The sequence below is a fragment of the Ochlerotatus camptorhynchus genome, unplaced genomic scaffold (genome assembly GCF_037179485.1).
Source record: "Ochlerotatus camptorhynchus isolate MF236.1 unplaced genomic scaffold, CSIRO-AGI_Acam_v1.1 ptg000094l, whole genome shotgun sequence".
Classification (NCBI taxonomy): Eukaryota; Metazoa; Arthropoda; class Insecta; order Diptera; family Culicidae; genus Ochlerotatus; species Ochlerotatus camptorhynchus.
The window spans coordinates 3,141,012-3,153,866 of NW_027040584.1; the positions used below are offsets into that span (position 1 = coordinate 3,141,012).

At 38.3% G+C, this 12,855-nt stretch overlaps 1 protein-coding gene across 2 annotated transcripts in view; it reads right to left on the bottom strand.

The window, feature by feature from the left end:
* mud (mushroom body defect) overlaps positions 1-12,855 on the bottom strand; it is a 76,126-nt gene that overhangs the window by 14,194 nt on the left and 49,077 nt on the right. Inside the window, exon 9 of one of the 2 annotated variants that reach the window (XM_065218822.1) lies at positions 5,263-6,580. The exons of the other annotated variant lie outside the window; for it this stretch is intronic. Coding sequence (XP_065074894.1) covers positions 5,501-6,580 — 1,080 coding nt within the window. The 3' untranslated portion in view covers positions 5,263-5,500. Of the gene's footprint in view, positions 1-5,262; positions 6,581-12,855 lie in introns of those variants that run through there. 2 annotated transcript variants of the gene reach the window in all.

Consider the following 12,855-nt stretch of genomic DNA (forward strand, 5'->3'; position numbering starts at 1 on the left):
ATGAATTTTCCCTTGCTTGATAATAGACGAGTGCACGGATGGATTTGAGTTCACTCACGCGACAAAAAGTCACACAACAGCGGGGCCCTGTTTACTAAAAATGAACACATGAATAATGCTCACGTAATATTTGAAAAGGGCCTATCAACTTTTGTAAATAATTTGCTAGGTCGTTTTCACAAAAACCGAAGTACGCCCACGCAAACCAAGAGCACTTTCGGGAAGGGGAGAATTTCATCTGCCCGATGGTGTTGTTAGTTTGCGTTAGCGTATTCGGTTCTCACGAAAAAGGCTTAACAAGTTTTGTGCACATAAGTTGATAGATCCGTTTCAAATGTTACGTGAGCATTATTCATGTGTTCATTTTTAGTAAACAGGGCCCCGCTGTTGTGTCACTTTTTGTCGAGTGAGTGAACTCAAATCCATCCGTGCACTCGTCTATAGATTGCATTTGTTGTTCCACACTCGCGCTCTCGCTTGCATTCATTCTTGTACAGTCAGCTAGGTAAAATACATTCGGAATAAAACCAGAGTTGCGACCTATCACAATCACGATCGACAAACAACTGATGGTAGTAACGTAGTAACGCTTGGTACATTCCTATCAATGTGCTTGTCGAAGCACTCTCCATGACCATCCATCAAGTTGACGAAAGAAGTTAAAAGCCACTGGTGAATGTCGTCTTCGGTGGTGATCCATCACCGATCTGGTCATTCCCGACAATCACGACACTCATCTGTGCTCGTTTTGAAGCAGTTGCTGCTTTGCTTGCTTATGTGAGTGTGTTGGTGAGTGAACCCAGGGTGTCGACTCAACAAAAAAAAAATTCACTGATATTCCCTGATTTTCAAGAAAATTAAAAAAAAAAATCCAGGGGCGGTGCCTACTCGGTTTTGGCAACACAACCACATCAGCTATAACTTTCCTCAGAATATATTAGTGCTTTATGGACAAGGACCTCTAACCCATGAAGAGTGGTCTGGTACAATTTCAAATTAAATAAAGCGTTCCATTCATTGTATAGAATGCAAAAAAAGACAGAAATCTCGTGTTGCCAAAAACGGGAAGGATCCACATTCTACCCTAGGGGCATAAATTCATCCAAATCTCCAAATTATCTTCATGGTGACCAGAAAATCTCGATTAGCAATTTTCCCGTTTTTCTCCCGAAGTTATGGAAATTATCGCGGTTTAGGTATTTTAATTAAGCACATAACTGAAAGCGATGAAGCCGAAGGAAAAATTGGTAATTTATAAGACAGCAGCACCTTTGCTGGATCTTGAATTTGGATCTGCGACAGGCCTCAGACCAACATTTGAAAAGGGCATGTTAGCTTTTGTGAGCAAAACTTGAATTCTTCCTTTCCTGTCAACACAATCTGGCAGGGGAAATTCTCCCGCCGAGAATTGCCTTCAAATTTTGCTCAGAATTATCTAGGACTTCTCCTCTAAATTCTTCTGAAAATTGCACGGAATTCTCATTACCATTCTCTAGAAATTTATTTCGAGATGCGTTTGGAATTATACTCGGACTATCCCTATAGACCTACGCAATTTTTACCCTCAAAATTCGCGTTACTTGCTATTTTTCAAGAATCGTGGAATCCTCTTCACTCTAGGGAGATCTAGTCAAAACTCTCCTAGAAGTTTTCCTAAAGCACCCTAGAAAATATTCTCTGAAATACCCTGATGTTATCTCTAGAATTCATTCTAAAATCTGCTCAAATTTGTTTTGGAAAAAAATCTAAAGTTCTCTTATTAGTTCTTCAAAGTGACTGTAGTTATCCTGAAAATCTAGACCAGTCCAAGGGTCTTGAAATCTCATTGTTTTCGAAGAGAGGACGAGGTATATTTTTCCAGTTTTGTCAACTAAATTCACCGGGAAAAGACTTCAAATTCCCGATTCACTGATCACTCCACATATAAAACACTTGTTTTTAATACCATTATATTTGTTTTGCTTTGAGCACATTTTGAGGCCCAGTTCCGTTAGAAAATTATTCCGAATAATATGCTTAACCAAAAGCTAATTCGCGGGTGGATTCCTCCGGTGGGAAATAGTAAAAACAACGCTTTCATCTCCAAAATTCTGTAAGTTAATTACATCTAAATTGCAATAGCAGTAAGATTACCATACTAAAACTTCACTGGGAAGCTAATTTTACGAGCTAACCAAGTTTACAATGAATACTTAGTACAGCCACTCTAAGCTGTCAAAGCAATGCTTGTCTACGTATCTTTGATTCATTATTCAATCATAAAATTGCTACTCCAAGCAATAAAAAAAAACATTATCCTAAATTTTCATTCAGTTGGTTCTCTGTAGCTGTTAAGAACACAATAAGGAACAATAAGGAACAAGAACTAGAAGTATTCAGACAAAAAAAAAATCATTATCTCCTCTTAAAGATGGGTTTAGGCAAGGCATAAGTCAATTGATCAACTCAGTTGAATTCAACTTACTTGAACGTGTAAACTATGCCATTTAACTGACTTGAATTGAAAAAAGTTGAACCAGCCTCAACTTTTTAAGCCAATTGAATTCAACTGAGTTGATCAATGACTTGCCTGGTTATGTACCACACACCAGCCAGCACGTCATTCTGGATTTGGAGTTAAAATTGGAGCAAACGAAGCGCAGTGAGACCAGCCAATTTCCTGCTAGCAGCACGCTTCGAAAAGTTGAAGCAACCTGTTTATGACTGAAATAAGTCGTATAGAAATTTCCTCAACCGATTTGCGACAAGTGTGCTAAGAGAGAACGAACAAGAAACAAATCAGCGAATTGCCCAAAACCCCAGCGTCGTCCCCGCTGTTTGAAAGTGGGACATAGCGTGGAACAGTGCTTTCAGAGCAAGTAATCGAATGAAGGCAAAACAGTGCAACCTAGGATGAAGGTAGTGATGATTGCAGCCAACGAAAGAGAGACGTCTTGAGGTCTGGTATACAAGAGGTGATCGACACTAATGAAGAAGGAATCATGAGATGTGATGCCATTGTCGGTCGACGATTGAAGCTGCTTAACCTCTTGCCTTGCGGCGAGTCTAATTAAGAGATCTGAACTTTCAAATTTGGTAGGGTTAGATAGCACAATAGGAAACCACAATCGTAGATTTTGGAGCTTAGATTCAAGGTCAACGGAATCACTCAAGGTTAACACAGACAAAACACGATATATCACTAAATGATAACTTTATGAACACTGGAAACTTAATTTCAGCACACAAATTAATTATTATTTTTTAAACTTTATTATAGAGATTTTTAGCCGAAGGCTAGTTCACTGCCCTGTGCGGCATAACAGTCCCATTAGCATTTTTGGCGATTATGAGTTATGCATTGGAATCGATTGTCAAGTACCATCACTTTACAATGTACACGATAAAAATCCTACTTTGTTCAGAAAATGTCGCGAAAAATAACAAAACTATTTTGTCCCATCCATAAGAGCCCATGAAGAAAAAAATCTTCAACAGCGTTTTTCTCAGCTTGCTGTTTTAACGAATGGGACAACTATGCTGAAAAGGGCAGTTCATCTCTTACATAAATTAAAAAATTTAAAGCAAAAAATGTTTAATTCGCTGACGAAAAATACACAGCAAAAGAAAAACACGTCAGCTTTCAGACGAGGCCTACTGCGATCTCCATAACGTTAAATACTTTTTATGTAGGAATAATAAATTTTTAGAAAATTAAATAAATCACTGAACATCTACGATCGATTTCTGAATACCGTATTGTTCTTATTTGATTCACACTGCAATTCTTTTAAAATTCTTAATTGCGTTCGCTGTGTTACCTACGGATTCCCAAAATAATTCTGCTGAAATAAACTCTCCGCAGTTTTCACTAATTATTCTCCTTAAATTCCTCAGTTGTTCCGTTAATTCCTTGAAATGCTCCTCATAATTCTATAGGAACTCTTCTTTGAGTTCTCTAAAAATGATAACAGGAATATCCGTGAAACTATTCCTTTGTAATTTACCTCAAAACTTCGTTGGAAATTTCCTTAGAACTCCTTTAGAATATTCCTTAGATTTCCATTGGAATTAAGCTCAGAATTGTCACCTAATTCGTTTCAGAATTCCATTTGAATTCTCCTTATTATTTAGACATTCTACTAACAAGTACCTAGAAATTATCCTTATAAATTTCTTAGAATTCTCAAAAATCTCTTGGAATTCTCTTTGCAATTAGCTTAGAATCCTCCTCCAAATTCTGCTGGATATTCCCTTTGAATCCTACTCAAAATTTCATTGGGATTCTACTCACCTGGAATCTGAAGGACATCGGAACTAACTTTTAAGGAATCCTCATTTTAAGTTTTCCTAACAATTCACTGCTTGGCATTTTCCTCTGAATTCCCTTGAAATTATCCCAAGAGTTCTTTGGAATTTCACTGTTACTGACGATAAATCCACTTCAAAATTATTATGTTAAATGAGTAAAAGCGAACAAAGAGGAAAATAAATTTGGTTGTATTATAAAATGTTTTGAAACTCATTAGGAAGTTCCTCGAAGAAAATAAAAATTTCCTGATAATTCCAGGTTTTCCAGGAGAAATAAAATTCCCTGGCGATTCCCGGTTTTGCAGGTTTTGTCAGGTAGTAGACACCTTGTTCTGAGAGGTAAAGTATCTAAAATTTGTTTATTGCTGCGGAATTTGGCCTGGAACTGCTCAGTGGATGATTTATGGTAGTGTCGGCAGAGCTAACTAAAACTTATTTTCCATGTCCGAAAATCCCTGTGTTATCTAATGACCGGTTTTCGAGCAGAACTCAGCCACGGTTGTCAAAATCTAACTTCTTGTATGTCAGAAATAACCACGCTCGGATAGCAGGGTTAATCAATAACTTTAACTCTACTGGGTGTTGAGTGTGGTCCGTTATCTAGTGTTAATTGTTCAGTCTGCGCAACCTCGGGTTGAAGACGGTGTCGTTAAAATCTTGATTCTTTCTTTTAGAATTGCCTTAATTCAGAGAAATTGTAGAAATGGTATTCATTAGCAATTTTGCGAGGAGCTAGTGGAAATTTCAGATGAATTATATAAGATCGAATGTCTTCTAAAAAGTCCAGATAACCAACAAGATTCAAAGAACTTCAGCAAGGATTAATACAATGGTTTACACATATCTACAAGCAAAGCATTAAATATCATGAAACTTTCTATGCAATAATTTCTAGGCTACTTCAAATCTACGACAACCGCCACCATTATGCATACCTATTTAAAATGATAAACACTCTTCAGAAATTAGACATTGAGATTTCAAGATACTCATTTACAACGTTTATTTCGAGACACACGCACACTAAGCTAAATTGAAGATTTATATCACAAATTAAATTACATTAATCATCAGATTCTATCAAATCAATCTTACAAACTACTGGACACACTACAAACTAAAATTATACACTGCACCAGGTGGATGGAATCGATCGCTCTATTCTGAAGACACACACACACACATAATTTACCTCACTCCGGTTTTTTAATCACGAACCTTTCGCCACCCGAAAGCCCACATAGTGCAGATAGATGCCGAAAATCAGCACCGAAAAACTCAGACCGACAAAAACCACCAAAACCGTACAGGTCCAGTCTGATTCGAAATGGGAAGATTTCCCACCCTCGGCATTAGCTTTCACCGCCCGGGTTTCCGAATATTCCTGCTGGAGTGTGGCGATGCGAATTATTTCCGAAAACCGATCCATCAACGGAACCGAGACGGGTGGTAGCCCCGTCGAGCTGCTTACCACATCCTCGAAAGGATCCGACATGCAGCTGCGCTGGAGTTGAAGTCGAGAGTTCGGAAGGATTTCACTCGGTCGGTCCAGTACCATTTCGTCCAGCAATAGTTCAAAGTTGCTCTTGGAGTGATCAATTGCGAATTCTTCCTCGGATTGCTCGTCTTCAAATTCATTCGGCGATCGCCGACCGATCGCTTCCCCGTCGATATTTCTCAGTCGGTTGAAGGACCGCCTTCGTTGGTCCTGACTTTTCCGTCGATGCTTGTCCCGTCGATTGGTGGAGAGCCGCTGCACAAAGGTACTCGTTTCGAGTTTCCTATTCACCATATTGGGATCGATCTTCTTGGAGGGAGTCTTGCTCACGATCTCACCATGGTTGTTGTTCAGGTCCTTGCGATCCCCGCTGAACACCATTACCATTGGCTTGGGATCACTTTTGCCGAAAACCGCCATTGAATTGATGTCGATCTTGCGGACTCGATCCGGAGTGCCCTCGTACGAGAATCCACCGTATGGATCACCATCACCGTCATCTGCACCCACCGCAACGTTAGGGGGACTGCTTCCTGCGCTGTCACTACTATTGTTTGCACTGCTCAAGCGGCGATTTGTGTCGAATCGGTTCATGATTTTCCGGAAGTGGAGGTGTTTCTGGGTTTTTCTTGTCTTGTCACTATTGTCGTTGGTGGTTGAGTTTCGTCTTGATGGTCGCGGTCGAAGTCGTCGGTCGTCCAGTCCGGTGCGTCCCAAGTCGGTCTCGTCGTCACAGTTTATTTTCGTGATTAGTGGATGCACAATCGGTAGCAGGTCACGTCTCTTAGGAGTCTTTGTGTGGAGGTGAAAGGTTGTGGAAGTTAGGCAAAGTGAATGCTTTTAGAATGGGGAGACCCGAGGTTAGGTGCGTCCAAGTCAAGTTAACGTGTCATGCAAAAGGAAATGCATAACAGGTGCATGTTAGTAATAACGCACACAAAGTAGGAGTTAACAAAGTGATTGCTGATACGGACAAATTAGGTGTGGAGCAGAGTCATATGCGGAGGTTTGCTTAAAATCAATGACCGGGTAAGGAAATCCGATTTTCCGGGGAACCAGAAGTCCATATGATTGCATATCGAATTGATCGGATTACATGCGAAGGTTCCAGCATTCCAAAAATTTACATGTTTCATGAGCTTTTTTAAAAAATATCAAAAAATGAACAAGGACTTTAATTACTAAAACAAAATTACTGTGTATATTTTCCCAAAAATACATTATATTTTTCTACAACTTTGTCTTAGAGGTCACTTTGATCAAAAGTGACTTTTTCGTGCTGCAATATATCAGCCATTTTTAGAAAAAAATGCCGATTTTTTGCAAAAATGCAAATGATTATCCATAAAAAAAAACAATTATGCAAAGTTTCATGCAATTCAGAGAGTCAAAATTTTTTTTTTTTTTTCGCTATTTGGCCTGGAACTGCTTTTTTACAACGCTCCGAACTTCTCAGGTGCAGTGTTAGGAAAAACTCAAAAACTCAAATCTCATGCATGAGTTTATGCGCCTATGAGTTTCGCCTTGCAAAATTCAACGTCGCAAAAATCACCGATGAGTTTTCATGTTCAAAAATGCATTGCTTTATATTTTGGCCTTATTCATTGTTATTACTATTGTTTGTACATCAGGGGTTGGAAAACTAACACAACATGCATAGGCATGATATCAATTGACGTTTGAGTGGTTTTTATGAGTTTAAAGCTGGAATGATTTTTAGGCGTTGTGAGTGTGAGTGCGTGAATATGCATGATAATCTCAAATGCGAACTTTGTTTGCCGCATTCGCACGCAAGTTTATTCTCGCAGGGAGACTCAATGAATTAGATTTGAGAATGATTTTCCGAACACTGCTCAGGTGAATGTGGTTTCTTCGGCAACCTTTACATTTGAACTGTATGTCAACCAGATGTTCTATTATCGGCAGCTTGAAAGCAGTCGCATTTTATAATGCGTACTATATTACAGTTAACCCATGCGTACCTAAGCTTTCTTGCCCAAAAATATTGGAATTGCTTTCATTTCGTCAATGTTCATGAATCAGCTTTCAGCAGGTCAGGAATTGACTATATTATTTTAAGAAAGTAGAAGAGTCTGTGCCTAAGGGCACGAACGGAAACCATGGGCATGACAGCAAACCGAAATCAAATTTTGAAAGCAACATCAAACTGAAGTTTCACAATTTTGTTTGTAGTACTTCTACGTGATGTTAACGATTTACATAGTTGAAGATGCTAAGCGTCAAATAACAGACATAAAGTGTTCATTTTTATACGATAGATGAGGAGATGAATGTACCCGATTAGTACCTTCCTCAAAGTTGTCCTTGCTCGCTTTCTACTCTCTATATACAATCTTCACACTGCCGTACTCTAACGGAACTATCAACTCTATACTTTCATCTCCTCATCTATCGTATAAAAATGACCACTTTATGTCTGTTATTTGACACTTAGCATCTTCAACTATCAAACTGAAATTTTAATTTGATTTCAGTTCACGCGATTGACAAATTTGATACTAAATTTTGATTTCATTTGCTCTTCAAAAATATGTTGTTGCAGTTTTGTTTTTATTGCCTTAGCAGAACATCAAATTGAACACTCTTTTTGTACTCAACAGGAAAAAATTACACCAAATTTAGTGTTCAGTTTGCTCTCACTAAGAGCTTGTTTGAATTGCTTCATTCTAAGGCTTTGAACCATTTGGTGGATTATTTTAACTTTTGGTTAAAATTTGACAGATGGAAAGTTATCGATTAACCCTGCTATCCGAGCGTAGTTACTTCTGACAGACAAGAAGTTAAATTTTGACAACTCTGGCTGGTTTCTTCTTGAAAACCGGTCGATCGACAGCACAGGGATTTTCGAACATAGAGAATAACTTTCGAAATGTCACTTTTAACCACGAGTTAAATTTAACTTGGCAAATGGTTCACAGTCTAAGGCTGTGTTACATTTGGTGAATTTTCGCTTAAATGTTACAGATGGAAATTTTTTTCGGTGTTCGGCGGTGCAGCTACACCGCAAAATCGAAAATGATATTAGTCCTTTTCACTCGAAAGTAGGCTGTGCCCATGAACAAATGTCACGTTCGTTTTTTCCGCTGTATTTTTTTTTTCTCGATGGTTGGCTGCTTATTTGGTAAAAACGTCTTTAGTCAAAACCCCGCTAGGACCAAATTTCCAACAAATGCTGAAGCCACAACAGTTGATCAAGCACTTCGGCTCTGAACCATTTGGTGGATTATTTTAGCTTTTGGTTAAAATTTGACAGATGGAAAGTTATCGATTAACTCTGTTATCCGAGCGTGGTTACTTCTGACAGACAAGAAGTTAAATTTTGACAACCTTGGCTAAGTTCTTCTCGAAAACCGGTCGATCGACAGCACAGGAATTTTCGAACATAGAAAATAACTTTCGAAATGTCACTTTTAACCACGAGTTAAATTTAACTCGGCAAATGGTTCACAGTCTAAGGCTGTGTTCCATTTGGTGAATTTTCACTTAAATGTTACAGATGAAAAATTTTCAAATAAACCTGCTATTGTACCAAACTTATTTCTGACAGACCAGAAATTAATTTTGACAAACGCCTTCTCGAGGGAGGGATTTTCGAAAATTTAAGTGAAAATTCACCAAATGGAAAACAGCCTAAGATGTGTTCCTTTGATTACAAAAACAGTCCTGTTCTCCTTGTTTGAAGTAGTTCGGACTAGACTTCGATGGTAGATCTTAATGCCAGTAACACACTATTAAAATATAATCTACCAACCGTTACTAGAGTATCGTTTGTTACTGTTAAAAATATAACAATATATCATGCCATTTTAAAGTAATTTCTCAACAAGTCAATTGGGTTCTTTAAGGGTATTGAGGTAAATGCATATTCGTAATGTATGTATGTATGTATGTAAGGTAGCCACCATCCCTTCGAAGATCTTGTCTTGTATGCAGCTCCACTTAATAGCAAGATCAATTTGAGCTACCGATCTGAATTCACAATATCGCTGTATGAAGGGCCAAAAACGGTGGGGTGGACCCGTAAGCAGAGACACTTACGCGAAATCCACGGGAATTTAAGAATCTCCTTCCAACGATACGATCCAACAAATCGAATAACGCAATTCGCAATACTTATTAAGCTTCCTACAGGATGGTTTGTTAAGAAGGGCGCGTCAATCTCCATGAAACTGTTGGAGTAGAATTCACACCACCACAATCGAATCGGTAGGATAAAGAAAATGATAGTGTTTATTCCCTCCTAGACTCCGGTTGTCATACCACTCCAATCGTCCAGTTTCAGGTCAAATGATACCCTGATGCTCCCTCCCAACCCAGTATTTATTTATATATATAGTAAACATATGTAATGGAGAAATGAAATATATCAGAACATTAAAATACGTAATAATGAAAATACATTTACATGAATAAAAAAACTGGTATTCCGCAATGAAAATAATAATTATTTTACATACAATATGATGCAGCTCTATGTCTCCTCAGCTCCCAATAAGGAAGATGTAACCCTGAAATTTCCAACAAAAGACACAGAAAAGGAGATTTTGTTAGTAAGTTGGGTTCGTTGGATCAGGATTCACCTTGATAAGTGATGCGACCATGGTTTTAAATGAATCAGTGTTATCATGCATTATACTTGGATTTGCCCGAAGCCAAAACCAAATGGTGTATCATTGTGTCACTACACGGTGATAAGAAAGTGATACTCAGAATAAGAGCCGTGATTACCGTACAAATCAAATGGGAATCACTTCACCGTGACGACAAGTGACAACTTTTCACCGTGATGTGACATCCGCAATAAGCCCCATTATAATACAAATCTGAAGACGTTCCATCATCGAAATGCTGAAAATGAACTTAGAGCATGAGCATGAGCAAAATTGATCGCCCGCGACTGCCAACACCAAAGAGCTGAAAACCAATTCAAATCAACAGACAAAACCAGGGTGAAAGCTGTAAGAGCGAATCATTACAGTATAAATCTAGTGATGTTCCGTCATCAAAGAGCTGGAACAAAACTCAAATAATTTAAATCAATAGATCCAGTCTGAATGAAGGCTGCAAAAAGAGAATAATTATACAGCAATGACCCCATTTTGTCAGCTAGCAAAGTATTTGTATCTTAAACATTCATCTTGAAGGAGGAAGGTATGAAATTACAATTATGTATAATTATTGAAAAATAACAGTCTGATGCGCGGAGAGATTGACAGGATCGGGTCATAACTGTAATGTGAATTTTAGGAAGATTTATCATCATCAAACTATTCTTGAATTGACCTGGAAGAATGCTTGTGAATAATTGTTATACAGATAAATTAAATTGATAAACTAAATGGTTCAAACAACAACTCCAGCCTGTAAAAAAGCTGAAAATAGGGAATCTTTACAATGTGGATCCCCGACGGTCTTCTACTCAGTAAGCAAAAGCGGCAGCCACCAGGCTAGTCGATCTGCTCAATTTAAATATTGAAACCTTATTTATGAAGTTCTTAAGAATACCAATTGAAACACAATGTAAACAAATAAAAGTTAAGAGTCTCATCCGAATCAAATGATTCCAAACGATACGCATTCATAGAAATTAAGTTTAAATAGACAAAAGTAGAAAAATGGAACAATCTCACCAAATCAGTCCAACTGAATCCCTTGCAAGCAGCTATGTCACGCTTGGTGTAGTAGCTCCGATCATAGACCCGCCCTACGGGGATCAATCCTCTGGTCGAATGTAATCGATTGCTCCATGACGCGAACACGAAGCGACCGCTCACAAAATCATACAACGCGTAAACAAACTGAAATCAAAAACTATCACACGCGACGCCACAAATTTCTGTACCGGGAGCACAAGCGAAGAAAAAAACAAACAACGCCGATAGCGACACTTCTTCTGATGCCTGCAAACATGATGCATCACGTTTTCTTTTTCGATTCCAAAACTTCTCGGAAAGCGAGAAAACCACCAATCACACACGTATAACCGTCCGGGAGGCAGAGTGCCAGCGCTAATCTGGCAAAATCAGCGAACGCACGCACAAAACAGAAATAAACTTATACACAACCGTATCCGAACAGGTTCGAAGCTGAACTGATTGAGGTAAATGCATATTCGTAATCTGCATTAAAAATGGAACCCAAACCCACAATTTCATTAATTTTGATACACTGGAACTATTTTAAATAAGAACGATTACATTTGCAAAAATCACTTTATTAGCGCCCCTCGGTGTCACTTTGTATGGGAGCGAGCTGTCAGTTTGTCAGTTTCGTGTCAAACAGTGAAGTTATTATTCAGGGTGTCTACTAAATCCAAGGAATCAAATTCCCTGAGTTTTCCAGGTTTTTCCAGGTCGGATGAAAAAAATTCCAGGTGCATACAAATTATAGACATTATTATTTTATCGAACCCCCCTGTTTGCTGGTGTTCACACTGCTTGCACATGTCGAAAGAACTGTCAATTTAGATTTCAAAACAAAACTGTATCAGGAATCAAAAGTAAATATTTTCATCATGAATTACCGGAAAATTGCTCTAGTTTCGGCAGACGTATTTGCCTTTATTATTTTAAATAAAATGAGAAAGAGAAGGTGAACTTTGTGGAGTAGGAAATGGTTGCTCAGGAGGAACACCGGTAGGGATTTGGCTCATCTTGTCCATCAAGAGCTGCGATAAGATGATGAAAATGAATTTCAAAACTTCGCCAGGATGTCGGTACCAACTTTAGACAAGCTAGTGGGAAAAGTTCGCACTAGATATACATGATTCCTTGAGTTCTGAAAATTTCTGTTAACAACTCAATTCTGCAAGGTCTTCAAACCTTCTGACGTCCCTGAAGTTTTGTTTCTGTTCTCCGGTAAAATTTCTTTAAAGATAAACAATCTTTCCTGACAATCTGCAAATGTCTCGGTAGTTCTACAGATTTCTTTGAAGTTCTGTGTGTTCTTCAGAAGTTCAGCAAATTTTCCTAAAAACCTACAAAGTTCCTGAATCCCTGAAGATTTAAGATCCTTGAAGATCAATAATAATCTCTGATGTTCACAAA